General features: G+C 45.2%; 1 protein-coding gene across 5 annotated transcripts in view; it reads left to right on the top strand.

The window, feature by feature from the left end:
• Positions 1–16,382, top strand: part of SHANK3 (SH3 and multiple ankyrin repeat domains 3) — a 3,072,962-nt gene that overhangs the window by 2,008,816 nt on the left and 1,047,764 nt on the right. For all 5 annotated transcript variants that reach the window (XM_069629467.1, XM_069629466.1, XM_069629463.1 and 2 more), the window contains one exon: positions 5,609–5,691. In XM_069629467.1, the coding sequence (XP_069485568.1) occupies positions 5,609–5,691 (83 nt within the window). The remainder of the gene's footprint in view (positions 1–5,608; positions 5,692–16,382) is intronic.

The raw sequence follows: 16,382 nt of genomic DNA, 5'->3' as shown, positions 1-16,382 counted from the left end.
AGCCTACCTTAATGAACCAATCCTGGGTTCCAATAAACAATCTCCTGTATGCATGAGGTGATAAACAGAGTGCTTTGCAACGGAGAAGGGTAAGGGTTGCAAACGTGTAATACTAAGTGCCACCCATCTTCATGTCTGTTGTGGATTAAAGGGTCCCTCTGGTTAATGAAGCTCACTGTGGTTCAGTTTAGTTTAGTTTATTCATTTGTATTGCGCACCAGACCCGAGGGTATGAGGGCGCAGGAGCAACAAGGTTATTCACAGCTTGGTTACATGTTACAATGCATTACAATAATTACAATGGGACAGTAGATAGTTGAAGCAGACACGATCAAGGCAAGAGTTTACAGAATTACAAATATACTCATTTACATAGTTTATAGCGGTGAGGTGGGTTGGATGGTATTAGCGGTCATTGTTCTTTAACCATTGTATGTAGTTGCGTCTAAAGGGTTTGGCTACTCTTATAAGCTTACATGTGTAGGCTGTGGAGGATGCCATAGAGCTAACCTGTTTACGGAAGGAGAGGGAGGAGTCGATGTATATTCCTAAGGTTTTCACTTCCTTGGCTACTTTGATCGGGTTCCCGTCTATAATGAAGCTGGTGTAGTTGTGATCCAATTTAGTTAGGTTTGCGGTGGAACCAAGTATGATGAGTTCAGTCTTGTCATCATTCAGGCATAGACTGTGAGTTGCCATCCATGCCTGGATGATGAGGTACACCTTGTTCACCAAGGCCAAATCATGGTTGTAATCTCCCATCAACGGGATGAGGATCTGGGTATCATCGGCATAATTAGTGTAGGTGATACCCAGACCATCTAGATCATCAAACAGGGGCTTCGTGAACACGTTGTACAGTGTATGGGAGACGCATGAACCCTGGGGGACTCCGCATGTGATGGGAATTGGGTCGGCGGCAGCTGTGGTGGAGAAGACACGCATGGATCTGTTGCTGAGGAATGACTCGATCCAGCCGATGGCTTCTTGGGAGAAGTGGGCAGCGGAATCCAGGTGATTGCATAAGATTTGTGATCAACTAGATCAAATGCCGTGGAGGGGTCAAGGAGAAGCAATAAAGCAGTTTTCCCTTTGTCTCTAAGAGTGTCAATTTGAGCCTTCAGGTCGATAAGGGCCGTTTCTGTCCCTTGTTGGGATTTGAAGCCTGATTGCCGAATACCAAGGAGATTGTTTATTTCAAGGTGTTTTTGGATTTGTTGGTAGGCTGTCTTGTCTAATATCTTGAGCAGGAATGGGACAGTGGTAATAGGTCTGTAGTTGGTGGGAGTGGAGGGGTCAAGAGAGGGTTTTATGAGAAGGGGAGGACCCAGAACTCTTTGAGTTTGCTTGGGACGGTACTTGAGGTGAAGGAGGCGTTGATGAGTCTGGTGATGAATGGCAAGAGGTCTCTTGCCGCATCTTTAATAATTTGTGGGGGGCAGAGGTCGCCCTGACAGTTAGATGGTTTTAGGCTGAGAATGATTTTTTCCACTTCAAGAGTGGAGACTTTGGAGAAGCTGAAGCAAGTGGGGTTGGGAAGAGGGTGTTGGGGTGTGGGGCACGGGGTCGTATTAGTAGGGTTGGTTGGTTTAGCTATGGAATCTTTCTTATTTTTAATTTTAGTTTCTAGGCCTGTGACTTTATTGTTTAGGGCATTTTGGACACTGGTGCACCATTGTTTGGTCTTCAAACAAGTGTCTGGAGTTAGCACAGGTGTTTCCAGTTCTTTAATGATCGTAAATAGCTCTTTGGTGCTGCAGTTGGATTGTGCAATTCTCTGGTTGTAAGATTCTTGTTTGGCAGCTATGATTTCTTTTTTGTAGTTGGATGTTATTTTATTGAGCAATATTTTGTTATGGTCTGTGGGAGATTGTCTCCAGGCTTGTTCCTTTTTGCGTTTTTCTAATCTAAGAGTTTTTAGGTGACTAGAGAACCAATGGTTGAGATGTTTTTTCGGTTTACATTTTCTTAGTTTTAATGGTGCAATGGAGTCTATGCTGTGCGCAAGGTTTTGTTATAGCCTTCCACAAGGTCATAGGGGTTGGAGGTAGCAGGGAGTTGGTTAAGTGTAGGGAGGATGAGAGGGATCAGTTTTTCCACTGTGATATTGTTTTTACTTCTCGTGGGGATGGCTGAGGCTAGCATATTGTTGGTGATGGGGCTTGAGGCTTCGAGGGTAAAGGAGAGGAGATGGTGGTCGGACCAAGGTTGAGGGGAGTTATCGGTGATGGAGGCCGCGCAGTTGTAGTCTGCTACCCAGTCGAGGGTTCTCCCTTTTTTATGGGTGGGGCCAGATACTTTTTGGGTAAACCCTAATTCAGAGAGAGTATTGTTGATGAGGGTGGCCTGGTGATCTTTAGGGTCTTTAAAGCCTAGGTTGAAGTCCCCTAGGAGGAGGCTCTGGGAGGTGTTTTTTAGGTTATTGGTGACTTATCCACATAACACAAAACAGGCAAAAAGACATTGGGCCTCATTACTACCCTGGCGGTACGGGGTAAACAGCGCCGTAAAAGGTGCCGGCGCCGTTTACCCCGTACCGCCTCATTGCAAGGTCCCCTCGCGGGACCCAGGAAGCAACGCCTGGTCAAACCAGGCGTGCTTACCGGGTCCCGCAAGGGGAAGAGGGAGCAAACAACGGGGCAACTCTTAATGGCCCATTGTTTGCTCCCATTCCCATTTAGCTCTATGGGGGCTGAAATGGGAATGGGGAAGGACCGGGTCCGGGTCCTTGGAGGGAGGAATTACCAGGCCTTCCGAACTCAGAATGGCCTGGTTATTCCTCATTCTGAGGACCCGGACGCGATTTCGGCGGCAGCCATGCCGCAAATAGCGGCATGGCTACCGCCAAACTCGTAATGAGGGCCATTGTGTACTCCACCTGTCAGATCCCAACTAAATTTTACAGAGGGGACTACACCTGATGGCGGTGTCCACCCAGAGTACACAGGTCTATGCGTATGTCATACGGTGAGCATAGGAAAATGTGCACAGATTAGCCCCACACATTTTCCAGAGGTTGATCTACCATCATTCTTCTCAAATCATCATGCGTGCAAGAGATCACTTCACTTATCCACATAACACAAAACAGGCAAAAAGGAACTTTCGTGTGTTCAGATACATCACAACACTCGGCTACAACCGATCTGCTATTGAACGGGTATGGGTTAGTTAAGGCGCAACTTTTCCTGTACAATTACAATTACACTCGAGCCTCTGCAGAATGCCTGCGTTGTTATCACCCTGATAGCCCAGAGATAGAAAAATCAGCACTGGAAAAGTTGGTTTCCAATCCTCCGCCCTTCCAGTGCTTTACCTAGAGCACTAGAATAGAACTCAGCTTTCAAAAGTCAAAGAAGAGAGCGTGGGATAGATGGTGGGATAGATGGCATTCCAGCATCTTTGAAATCTACCAATCGGGGATCGCCTTTCTTTATGGGGTTAAAAAAACTCCTGTAAGACAAAGAGAAGTCGGAAGCTAAACCAGCCATGGTTAGTTTAGCTATTGTATATCGTATCCTGCCTAAAGGAGGGCCTGAATTCCAAGCTGTTCTGCCCAAATACATTTATAATATCAACCTTTCAAGATAGTAGGAAGGAAGATGATGGGAGGGAGTGAATCTGGTCCACTAAGTAGCCTTTCTGCCAAGCCACTCTACTACCAGAGCAAAGCACACTTGGCCACAGTGTTGAGTCTTCCGTAAACAGTCCCTTGATTATTGTCAGCAAAGCATATAGCTACCCTGCATTACGTAGGCTTCAAATAGAAAAGAAAATGCCAGGTCATGAACGAAAGGGTAAAGCTGCCTAGCAAGTTTGCCCCGGATGGCAGTGCCACAGACCCTTGTTAGCACTATGTCGTGGAAACAAAAGGGGGAGGGCAACTTTATGGTGGTTTTCTCGCCTGCAGACTCTCTCGGTGCAAATCCCTAAACACACTCACAGAAAAAACATTCCTGAACATGGGAAAGAAAGAAGAATTTCGACTGATCATACAGCCCTGAAAGGCAATGATACTGTACTGCTACTGTCTCTATGGGCTGCCTCTACCACCTTCATGCTAGAACGGTCCCTTTGCATGTGTTATCCATTACTCTGAAGCTGAGAGAGTACCGGTCTCTGCCAATAGGATAGGCGTATCTGATCGAACATTTTGCATAACAGCCAAAAATGCAAAAATCAGAGGGACCAGGCGCAGGATGATTTCCGTCAATGTAGTATAGAACCACGTGTCAGTATGACATAGGGACCTTGGGACATGCGTGTGCTTTAATATTTCTGTACATTCTGCGTGTGTCAAGCATGACTGTTGCTTCTGTGTGCATAGTGCACGGCTGTGTTTTGCATCGAAGCGCTATTTTTGTCTAATTGTCACGCCAGTGCACGCCTGTCTACCGTACGTGTTTTGCGTACAATATGTCTTTGTGTGCCCATGTATGTGTGTGGGAGAGTTGCCTCGGCGTGTGCGCTGTCTCTATGCGATGTGGCGTATGTGCTTGCGTGCGCGCGTGTGCACGCACAGCGCCGTTGCCCTCACGCACACGGGCGGCTGCGGCTACGTATTTACACGCTGTCTTGGTGACCGGCTATGAGTCTGTGTGCTTCTCACATCCTAGCCGATGCCAGGCATGCGGCTCTTCTGGGAGGGATTTACAAGGCTGCATCTCGGCTCCCGTTTGCAGAGGTCTACTCTGCCTGCTTCCTCCTAAAATTTGCAGACATGTTCCCTCTGAAAAGCTGCTGCCGCGGACAGGCTCCGTCTTTCTATCACACTTCCACCCTCGCTCCCGTATTCCTTGGATCTGCCATTAGGGGCAGAGCAGCTGTGTTCGTGTTCAAGCCTCCCCCCCCCCCCACCCACCCCACCACACACACATTTTTAATGACAGAATGTTACTTAGCAACGGGGGAGGGGGTATTTTTTCGCTGAAGATTAAACTATGCCATTATCTCCAACAGGAAACTTATGAAAGAGCTCGCTACCCTCCGGTGGGCGCCCTCCCTTCTCCCAGCAGAGCCCTAGGAATGGCTGCCGAGCTGGGCTCCAACCGCACATGTGCCCCCCGCGCTTCGTCTCCATGCTGACATACCCAGGGACCGGCTACCCGTGCTGGAGGTGGGGGGAAGAGTATGGAGAACGCGGAAATTGGGGCGCATTCAAGTTAGAGCCAGTTAAACATAGGGGTTATGGGCTTTTGTCCTGATCGTAGCCGGAATAAGGCAAAGGGGAGAAGGGGTAAGAGGAAATCGGGAAGAGAGGCAAGGCGAGTGAGAGGAAGGAAAGAGGGAAGATGGAGGAGGAGGAGGCAGGGAGGAAAAGAGACAGACTGTGGAAAGGTGGAGGGCAGAAGGGGAGACGAGGCAGCGAGGAGCGAGACAGCCAGGGAGAGCGGGAGACAGAAGCAGAGGGACAAGGATCAGAGCGAGCGGGTTCCCCCTGCCACAGGCTCCTGACTGGAGGATGGGATGGTGGCGTTGCTGGCCGCGGGGTAGGCTGTGATGGTGCTACTGGCGGATGCAGGGCGGACAGCTCCCCGTCCATTCCAGTGCACGGCGGCATGGTGCTGAAATCTAACCCTGCCATTCTCTTGTGCTCTCTCCCGCCCAGTGATTATATCATTGAAGAGAAGACGGCCGTGCTGGAGAAGCGGGAGCATGAGGGCTTCGGGTTTGTGTTGCGAGGGGCCAAAGGTAAGGGCCAAGTTTTTTCACTTGAAGCTTTCCGGTTCAGGGAGGGGAGGGGGGACTTTCGTTTTCACACCGCCATCCCACCCTCTACTTCCTTGCCTGGCGGGCAAGGCTGCCAACATAGCAACACACATACTCACCCATACTTCTCAGTCTTAGCGCCGGGGACGGGGGGCGAGTGCAGAGGGGCTCAGAATCCACCGTACCCTCGCCTACCAATAATTCCTCTGCTCCTCAGACCACAGCCCTGTCCTCCTGTGCCCCTGCCTTATTGTGCCCTGCATGACAGTAACCCGGCCCCATAGCGTCCAATTGCAACAATACACTTGTTCCACTGTGTCCGAGCCTCGCGTTGGCCTTTCTTTTTGTGTCCCACATGGGTTCCTGCCTTAAGGGGGCCCAGGTTTCGGGGCACTCTCCCCCAGATCCGAGCCTCTCGGTGCCCCTGGCCCCTTGCGACCCAAACCCTCTATGCACTTGCCCCACAGCTCCATTTCCCCCTTCATATATGCATTAAGCCCCCTTTGCTATGCTGCAGTATGCACCTTCCCAACCTGCATTCACCACTGATCCGCAATGCCCGAACCCTCTGCACCACCCAACCTTTGAGCTTTTGCATGTTCAGAATACCATTGCTTTTATGTATCTCTTATGGTGTATGCATACCCATAGACACAGCATATGTAGTCACCACAGTATCCAAACTCCTGTTCTTACAGGTTTCTGCGGCAGACCATTTAGTATTTGGTTTCGATTCCTTGTTTAAGAACCTCAAGTGATGTGCGCATTTGTTTACAAGAACACATTGCTTAAGGACCACTCTGCCCCCTTTGCCGCTGCCCGCCCATGCCCCTTTCCACCTTTTATCTAAAGCACCGCCTCCAGCCTCAGCCTGGACGGAGGAAGGTCACGCAGAGCGGCTGAGGACCTTGCACATGCGGACGCCTGTAAAGCTTACTCTGGTTTCAGCTGCCTCTGGTCAATCATGTCAAGAGCTGGCGTGGGGCTGCAGCCAAAGAGGAAGTAGTTGGACAGTAGTGCAATCCATCAAGGTGCATGTTCCCTTTTAGATCAGATCTGGTCTATCCCCTTTTGGCTCTTCCCGTCTCCTGTCTGCCACCCAGTCTTGCTCCGCTCCTACCCATGGAGGATTCAGGGAAATGTTATAAAGTGCTAACAATTAGGGACTTCCGGTGGTCATGATATTAACAGGCTTTTTACGATTTTTAAATGTAACAGTCAGCTTTTTGTTTTGCCACCCACTGCCCTATTCAGACACACATTCAGAAGACTTCCACTATTGGCACTCCATGCATTCAGGTATCAGCTGTGCTCTTCAAATACTGGGCAGGAGACGGGAAGAGGAAATGTGCGAATTCTGTGATTATCCTGCACATAGTTTATCAGTCATTCACGTCAGCAATCTCTCCGCCACACTCTGCAGGGTGTGATCTGCGTATCTCCGTATCTGTGGGCATTTGAACACATACTGCTGCACACTCTCCCTCGGGTAATGTTCCACAGATGTCTCTTAAAAGTAGTGCAAAGGAGCAGTGGTTAACTGCTGCCTTGGTTGACGCTGAAATGAAGTGTACTTTTTTGGCGCATGATACAGACAATCCGTTATTTAGTTGCTAATGGAGAAATACTTATTAGGACGGGAAGGTAATGTGATGGTTGCTCTTTGGAAGCAGCCCATAGTGGACATGGGAAGTGCTTGTCTGCTCTTGGAACAGTGCATGGGGAAAGTAGACGGCAATTCTCTTAGATCAGAAGAACCTGGTGGACAGGGGAGGTCGTTGAGTGCTCTCTTGAGCAGCTGAGCAGGGCATTGTGGAAAAGGCAAGTAGTTGCCTACTCTCTTGAAGTGGTGCACAGCGAATAAGAGAGCTGACTGGATGTTATTTTGGGGGGATGCTTGTTAGAAAGAGGACGGGTTGGTTGTTGTTTTGGCGAAGAGGGAAAGCCTGGAGGCTATTTGAAGCAGGGCATTTGGGAAGGATAACTTGGTAAACGTGCATTATGGACATGGCTCGTGGCTGCTCTTTTGGAACAGTGTGGGATGGAAAGAGGAAGCATTTACCTACTCTTTTTTGAACAGTGCACGCAGATCTTTAAGAAGTGCATGATTACAAATGGAAGTTGCTGGCTGTTCTTTTGGGGTGATGGATGCACGGTTTAACGGGGAAGTTGTTGGTTGCCGTTTTGGAGCACAGTATGGCAAACAGAGGAGTAGTTCGCTATTATTTGCAACACATGCCCAGATGAAATTGTAAGCCATTGGCTGTTCTCTGGGGTTAGTGCATGGTAAAGAGGGGAGGTCATTCCCTGCTAGCTTGGGGTATTGTAAGGCAGTTAAGAGAGCGGTTGGCTGTTGCTTGCAATCCTTAGTGGATGAGAAGAAACATTATTTGCTGTTCTCTCAGGGGAATTCAGGATTGAAAGGGGAAGAGAGAAGTGGTTGATGGACATTGGGGAGCAGTAGACAGTGAAATGGGGAGTAGGTGGCATCATTACATGTTTGAAAGTAGAACTAGCTGGGCTGCTCTCCTGGAGCAGTGTTTGGTGCATAGGAGCAGGGGTTGGCAACTATCTTGCAGTAGTGCATGGTGGAAAAAAACAGGTAACAAAATGCTCTTTTGACGGACTGTTTGGTTGGAAGTTATTCAGCTTTTGTTTTGGCATGGTGACTGGCACAAAAGGGAAGTGGGTGGCTGTTCTTTTGTGCCGGTAGAACAAGGAAGCCGTTGGTTGCTCATTTGTGCAATGCATAGCAGAACTGTTGAAGATCACTTTTCATTCCTAAATATGCACCACAACAGTATTATGAACACAGAGTCTGAAGAACAGGGTAAAAGCCTGGTGATTCCCCAACAGATATTGCATTCCCCCCTTCAAGATTTGGATAATGAAATCAGAAAGACTGCCCACGAAATCTCGTCATTAAATATGGTGCTAAGTTCGTTCTCCTCACTATACAATAGTATACGCCTAGATTTGAACACACAAACGCTCAGGGATGTCATTTCACCAAAATGCCAGGGGTAGCGGAAGTGACATCACATGACCCTTGACCTCTCTGTGACATCACAGGAAGTGATGCCATTTGACCAACCCTGAAGTGACATCACGGGAAGCAATGGAACACGACCGTTACCCCTTGACAAAACAGGAAGTGGAATCACATAGCATTGTTTCTAAGTACACTATGAAAAATATGGTTACAATATTACTGTAGCGTGATATACATTTCATACAAGAATGGATCACCATATGTATCGACAGAAAAAAACATGCTATATATGCAACTTGCGGAAAGCAAAATACCTAGTCCGAAATGGATGCTTATTCTACTCTAACTGATTTCTGGAGGTTTTTGTCTGCATTGTGAATTTGGGGTATTTAAGAATAGGCTAAATCAGTGACTCACCCCCTGAAGTGTGCCTGAAATAAATCTTTAATGAGTCTATTAATTATTGTATGGAATTCCAGAAAGAGAAATAGCTGAAATGGCCACATGGCGTTGGCCACAGCCCAGGAACTTCAATTTGTAAAAAACAAAACAAAAAAAAGTTTTTTTAGTACTTTTGTTAGGGGGTAGCAAGGGAGACCTCAGGGGTCGCAATTGCGACCCCTGGTAACCCCTAAATGACGTCACTGCACACACTACAGTTAAGTGACTTCAAGATAAATCTAGAGATGCCGCTTGATTCAATTTGGGATCTGACTGGAGTGTTGAGGGCGCATGGAAACACAAAGAGCGCTACTCTTCCACCGTCCGAACCTGACAAGGAGACGGAGGTACCCCAAATTGTGGCCCTCAGCCAAAACCAAATAATAGAGGAGGGAAAAAGGGGAAGAGAACCCGGAAAGCTGACTCAAGGAAATTCTTGAAATCTCAATTTAACAGAAGAAACAGACAATGCAACAGAGAGTCTCAAAAGGCAGATCCAGAGGTGCCAGGATCCTTTAATGGTGCTCTTCTGTGGTAGAGATAGAGGAGGACAAAAGTCCAACTGCTCAAGGAAAAAGGGCCGATCATTCGGCACCAATGATAAGAATGTATACTGAAATAATTACAGCTTTTCATCATCCAGCTCCAAAGGTTGATACTCGGGTCCAGTGCCCTCAAAAATCCTTTCCAATCTTCCAAATAATACCTACAGTTAAAGATCCAAACTCTGTAATAGTCCAAACAGCTCATGCGGAAAATTACTGAAGCTGACATTTGTGGACAGTTGAAGAATAAGGAAAAGTTATCAGTTGGAGCACACTGGAGAGTGGGCTGTCAAACTCGAAAGTCTGTGAGTCTGGATGAACAGGTAGACAGCAGGGATTTCGGTTATCAAATTAATTTGGATGTTGCTTATAGGGCCCGACTGATCAATCAAATGGCAAGCACCATATAGCGGTTGTATGAGTGAAAAGCAAAGGGATGATGCTTATTTATTTTATTTATGTATTCATTTGTTACACGCCCAGACCCTGGGGTATCACAGCGTGGTTACAGACAACTGAGTACATGGCAAACATATGAAGGCACAAAATTAGACAGTGTTTAAATACAGAGGACAATATTCCTGTACAGCATAGATAAAAAGTATATACAATGTGGAGACGGTCAGATGGGTGCCCGTTCAGCAGGGTGCTAGTATTCGTTAAATAACCATGTCTTTAATTGATTCATGAATCTGGGGAAGGAGGTCTCTAATTTGAGCTTGATGGGGAGGGAGTTCCAGTGTTTGGGGGCTAGGACCTGGTAACTACTGCCTCCTGCTCTGGTGTTATTGTACCGAGGTACCACAAGGGGATGACTGTCATTAGATCTCAAAGTTCTGACATTTTCTTTTTTCTGCAGGGTGTTGTCCAGATATAGGGGAGCTTTTTTTGCCAGGCACTTATGTGCAATGGAGAAGCGGAAAGGGGGGTTGCAAGGCATAAAATAAGCAGTGTCACATAGCAATTTGCTATGCGATTCTGTCAGTTTGCTAATCAAATTGACACTTGTGTAGCAAAGATAGCTATTTAAGTTGCCCTCTTCAATGACAGCACATCTCACCCTCCGCTTCCTCTCTTGCCCTCTGTGCTCTCTTCCTCCTCTTTTCTCTGTTCACTTCAAGTCCCAATGGAGAGAAAGTGCAGCAGTAATCATCGCCTCCACTCTTAAGTGCCAAGGCATGTGTAGGAGTGCTAGGCAAGAATTTATTTTTCTGTTTCATATAATTGCAAACCAGAAATAATCAGGATGCTACTTTTATAAGCTTTTTATATGCTGTTTGGCAAAGACCAGTATGTGTCAACTTTATATTTTTTTTAAAAGACAGTTCCATGCTTTACAGTCATATTTAGGTTAGTGTATCTAAATTTCATTGTGTCAACTATATTTCATTTTGTTGTGGAAGATGCATCATATTGACGAGTGAAGACTTTTGAAAATTTACATGATCACATGAACGAATGCTTTGGATGGCAAACCTAGTTCTGTAACCTGCAGGTTGCATACATATTGCAACTGGTGCTCAAACCATGAGCGGTTTTATAGCAGTTACCTTACCCTGTAAGTGAGATGGCAGCAAACTAGAATATTACACTAGTTTGACCAGTTCTCTGCCTGCTACACCTACTACTCTGCTTAGTCTCTTAGTGTCTTTCCTCTTAAATAATGAATACACAAGGCTAACTAGATGTTTACGCAAAGAAATGATCAATAGTACCACCCAGACTGTACATTGACACATCTGCTGCAATACCACACACTGCAGTCATCAGCCAGAGCTCACTTTGCTCTATGATTATATTATATATTAGCACCTGCTGGAGCGAGCTAGCCAAACTGTTTTCAGAGCCTTTTTACTCATTGACATTCTATATTATCACCCGGTTGCTTTGTACCAGCTACCCTGAAATTGAGATGACCACAAACCACGATATTCTATCTAGTTTGCCCAGTTCTCCGCCTGCTACGCTATCCACTCTGCTAAGTCTCTTTCTGTCCTCTTACATAATGAATAAACACAGCGAACTAGATGTTTATGCAAAGTAGCGATTAATAGTTCCATCCACTATGTATATCTACAGATATAGTCAATACCAAACACTGTAGTTAGCCTACATAGCTCGCTTTGCTTTATGATTATGACTGCATTATATATTCCCACCTGCAGGAGACAGCTGGCAAACTGTTTTCAGAGCATTTTTAACATATCTATTTATTTGTGTGCATTCATACAGCTAACCTTTTACATTTTGTAGACACTCATCTGTGGCTCGCAGTCTTTTTGCCCACTCGCATAGTCGTTTACATTTTATGACGGGTCAGTAGCATTTGCATGAGATGTTTGAAACTTTCATGTAACATTTACTTTGTTTGCAGTAAATGTCAAACAAACGTTTCACTGGGCATGGCTGGCCTCTGGGTGGCATCAGTGTACCAAACAAAGCAGGTTTGTAATGGCATGCACCAATGTACACTAATCGCATTTTATGTACATTTAATCACATTTAATGTATATTTAATCGCAATTTGTTGTCCTCCATTTCTATGGGTCGAGTGCATTTCTCTTAGGTGGAATAGGGAAACTAAGATACCCGACCTGCAGGTCTAGCTGAATTTTAAAGAACTTGCAAGGCTTGACTCCTCTAACTAATGTCTTATTTCAGCGGTATGCAAAACTGCTGTATTGTTGCTCATTTGTGTCTCGGGTACAAATAACTTCGGATGACATTAACAATATTAGTACAAAATTGCTAATCAAATGGGTCTGTTTGCTAATTAAAAAAACTGTCATTAGCAAACTCTGCTAATCAATTTTTGAAAACTAATTTATGCCTTGGGGTTGGGATTTTCAGGGCAGGTGGAAGGGATGTTAGGTGTTGCAGAATTTTTATCAACTAAGGCCAGTCTTTTAGTGAAGATTTTATTTTGAAATAGGACAATTTTAGCCGATAAGGCATCCTGAATGGTGGTGCACCATACTTTGCTGGAGTTGATAGGGGTTGTACTTGCGGTGGGATTTTCTAATTCCCTGAGAATGGAAAAGAGTTCTTTGGTGTCTGAAGTGGCATTACTAAGCTGAGTGTTAAAGCTTCTGCTTGTCTTGCACTGATGGTGAAGCAATTCAGGGAGTCCCAGGTCACTGGACCTCCTTGGACAACCACAGTGGTCATGCCTTGAGTAATGTATCTATGATATCGAGCACAATACCATCATGGAAGCCTGTCAAGGAACATCAGGATAAAGGGAACCTTATGACATCGGAATGTAATTTGGGTGGTTCTCAAGGCAGATGCAGTGTGTCTTCTCTGGTTCGTCTGAAGGACCGGTTCGACTCCAAGTTCATTAAAATAGAAAAATCCATTGCTCAAACAAGTAGGGATTTTGGTTCCAAATGTGACTTTGTCTATGTGGAGAATTGTGTGAATGGGTCTGAAAAACAAAAGGTACCACTGATTTATGTCGTAGTAAATGAGCCATAGCGATAACAAGGACAGTGGCGAGACAAAGGTTTGGGAAGGCCCAAAGATAACTGTGGGGATCATCAAAATTGTACTGCCGCTGACGTCATGAAAATACAGAGAGGTAGTCAGCTTCAGAGTGTTCTCCCCATTTCAGGGACTGTAGCATCCAAGCATCCTGTCCGGTTGCAATTTTAGCTTTCATATCACCTACAGCTCAGCCGTTTAAACACTTGTTGATGTGATCTGTGTTTGATCTGCAGGTCACAGGTTCGAATCACAGTAAGGCCAACTCAGCCTTTCATCCTTTGATAAATGAGTACCAATTTCGATTGGGTAATAAAAGTTATGTATGTAAAGCGCTTTAGATTAAAGCGCTATATAAAAAACAAATTATTATTACAAATCATTGTTATGTGCAAAATATGAAATTATTGTTATGTGCCACCAGCTGCGCTAGTTCTCCCCTCTAGGTTCCTCCTTGAAAGGCTAGTAAATGGCTTGTACGAGGTTCTATTAAATAGAGCAAATGAAATAAAGCTTCTGCATGAAATACCACAACTAAGACTTCTTGAGTCTAGAGACATTGGGCCTCATTCTGACTCAGGCGTTAAGGGGTTTACGGTGCCGTAAACGGCGCTGACCCTTAACGCCTGATTACAAGGTTCCCTTTGCGGGATGGCTTTTAATGGCTGCTTTTTGCAGCCGTTAAAATCCATGCCGCAAAGGGACCTTGGCGATAATTACGGCGCCGTAATTTACGGTGCCGTAATTATCGCCTTTCCCCATTCCTATTATGCCCTATGGGGCAAAAATGGGAATGGGGAAGGGTAAAATGGGAAATGGGGATTTACCGCCCCACTCACCTTGGAATGGGGCGGTAAATCCGCCAACCACCATGGCGTAAACATAGTTTACGCCATGGTGGTAAGGGTACGACCCAGGCGGTAAGTTACCGCCTGGGTCGTAATGAGGCCCCTTGTCTTCCCCGACAATAAGAGATTGGATTTTGTGCAACTGGACTTTCAGTCAAACATTGTGGTACAAATGATTTTGAGTGAATTCGACACATCGAGGGCCTTGGGTTATGACCTCAGGAACCATGGTCCGTTTAGTCTGGGGTTTTGCTGTCCAGTCAAAATTACTTGTACACCTAATGAGACTAATGCAAGGAGGGTCGAATTCACACATCCAGTTACAACAAAACTAAAACAAAGACCTTCAGGATTGGCTTTGGGTGCTGGAAACACTAGTCAGGACCTTCAGGAAGCTGAGAGAATGCGGGACTGGGGAATGTGTGACTGGTCTTTAGTCCAAACGGACAAAATTGAGAACATTGACACATTAAGTTGGAATTCTCGTGTGTTCAATAGTTTTTTGGGAAATGCCTCAAGACAACAAATTTTCCACACAAACCACATAGTTTTACTGCAGGAGGTTTGGTTGAGGGTTCAGTTGAGTGTTGATGGGCACACAATATTCCAACAGATGGCATTGAAGAGTATGGAGGGTAGACCCTCAGGGGATCTTATAATATCAGTGAATTACTCTATACTGTTGGAGTCTCAGATTGTGTCTATGGTTTGCAAGCTAACAGAGTAGCCTTAAAGGGTTTACTGTTTAGAAAATCCCTGTTGCTTGTTAACATTTACAACAATCCATGCCACAGCAATATAGCCTCCATTCTGGCCAATCTGGGAGAAGTATGCAATACCTTTCTGTACGAGAATGACAGGGTTCATGTCATGGTGGCCGGTGACCTGAATGTTGATTGCTCACTGATTTTCCATGTGACCCTGAATATAAGAGCAAAGGGTGTGAACCAAACTCACAAGCGAAGTTTGATGGAAAACTATGGGTGGATTTAGTTAACATATGGAATTTGAAGATCTTAAATGGCTCAGCCCCTAGAGATTTCCCGCCTACATATACCTGGAGATCAGGTCCTAAACATGCTCTGCTGTACAAAAACACATTATTTTTCTAAACATGCTCTGTTGAATTATGTTGCCCTTACATCTGAACTGTTTGATTTGTGTGTGGCAATGTGGGTGGAGGAGACTGACTTAAGTGATCATTCGAAATAAAACTAAAATTGAAATGTGAAGTCTCACCCAGGTCCCAGCTTGGTTTAGCTAATCTGTCAGTCAATGAAAAGGGCAGTAAGATCTCAAGGTCTATACGAAATATTAGTAAATATAGTGTCTCCATATTGGAGTTAATAAAAAATACCACTCTAGAACAAGCGTTGGTGCTAATTACTGCAGCTCATTTCCAACCATTTCTAGATGATTTTAAGACTAAGCCCCTTAGATACGCGAGCAACCCCCACCCATCCGTATGATGCCATCATTCAAAATAAAAAGAAGGAACTGAGAAGGGAGATAAGAGCCCTAAGAGGAAGTCGGTGTGACAGGGGCTCTTATTTGGCCAAACATAAAAATCTAAAAGAAACATTTTAAAACTGGGTTAAAGGGTATAAATACATTCAGAGCCATAATGAAGGATCTAAAAAGTTAGCAATTATTACACAACACTACTCGAGAAATATTTAGGACTTGAATGAATACTATGAACAAATCCCAGGTAGCCTACAAAATAACCTCATTCCAGAGAAAGAGTGGGTTGTCCATTTCTCTAAAGTTTATAGGAAACTCTCACGAATAATACCATCTCCCTGGATTGATGCTCTTTGAAAACTAACTTTCTCGATGGAGCTCATTGAGAAACTGATAAGAAAGTCCTCAAATGTTCGGGCTGCTAGTCCAAATGGGTTGATGAATTCCATCTTAAAATACGACCCCATTATGTGGTCTAACACTTTGTTTATTCTTTTTACTGAAGCCCTGAATGCACAAGTGATACCGACTACCTGGTATTATGTCATCATTGTCCCGATCTACAAGAAGGGAGATAGGGCTGATCGTAAATATCGCCCTAACTGCCTCCTTGACAATGAAAGTAAGATTTGTGCGGCCTTGGTCTGAACAATTTGGTTGATTGTTCCTCCCAGATAGGTTGCCAGCAAAAACATCAGACTGGCTTTCGAAAGGAGCTGGGGACTGTGCTCAATGGTTTAGCAGTATATTGGTTAAAAGAGGATTCATTAAGGCCAGGAAACCTGCCTCTTTGTATAGCAACCATTGACTAAACTCAGGATTTCGATAGTGGCAACAAAACCTGTTATGGTGTGAGCTAAGAGATTGGAAGATTCCTGGGACTTTGATGTCTATTTTGGT

This window comes from Ambystoma mexicanum, chromosome 12, assembly GCF_040938575.1.
Source record: "Ambystoma mexicanum isolate Mex_15411 chromosome 12, UKY_AmexF1_1, whole genome shotgun sequence".
Taxonomy (NCBI): domain Eukaryota; kingdom Metazoa; phylum Chordata; class Amphibia; order Caudata; family Ambystomatidae; genus Ambystoma; species Ambystoma mexicanum.
This window is presented reverse-complemented; position numbering and strand designations above follow the sequence as displayed.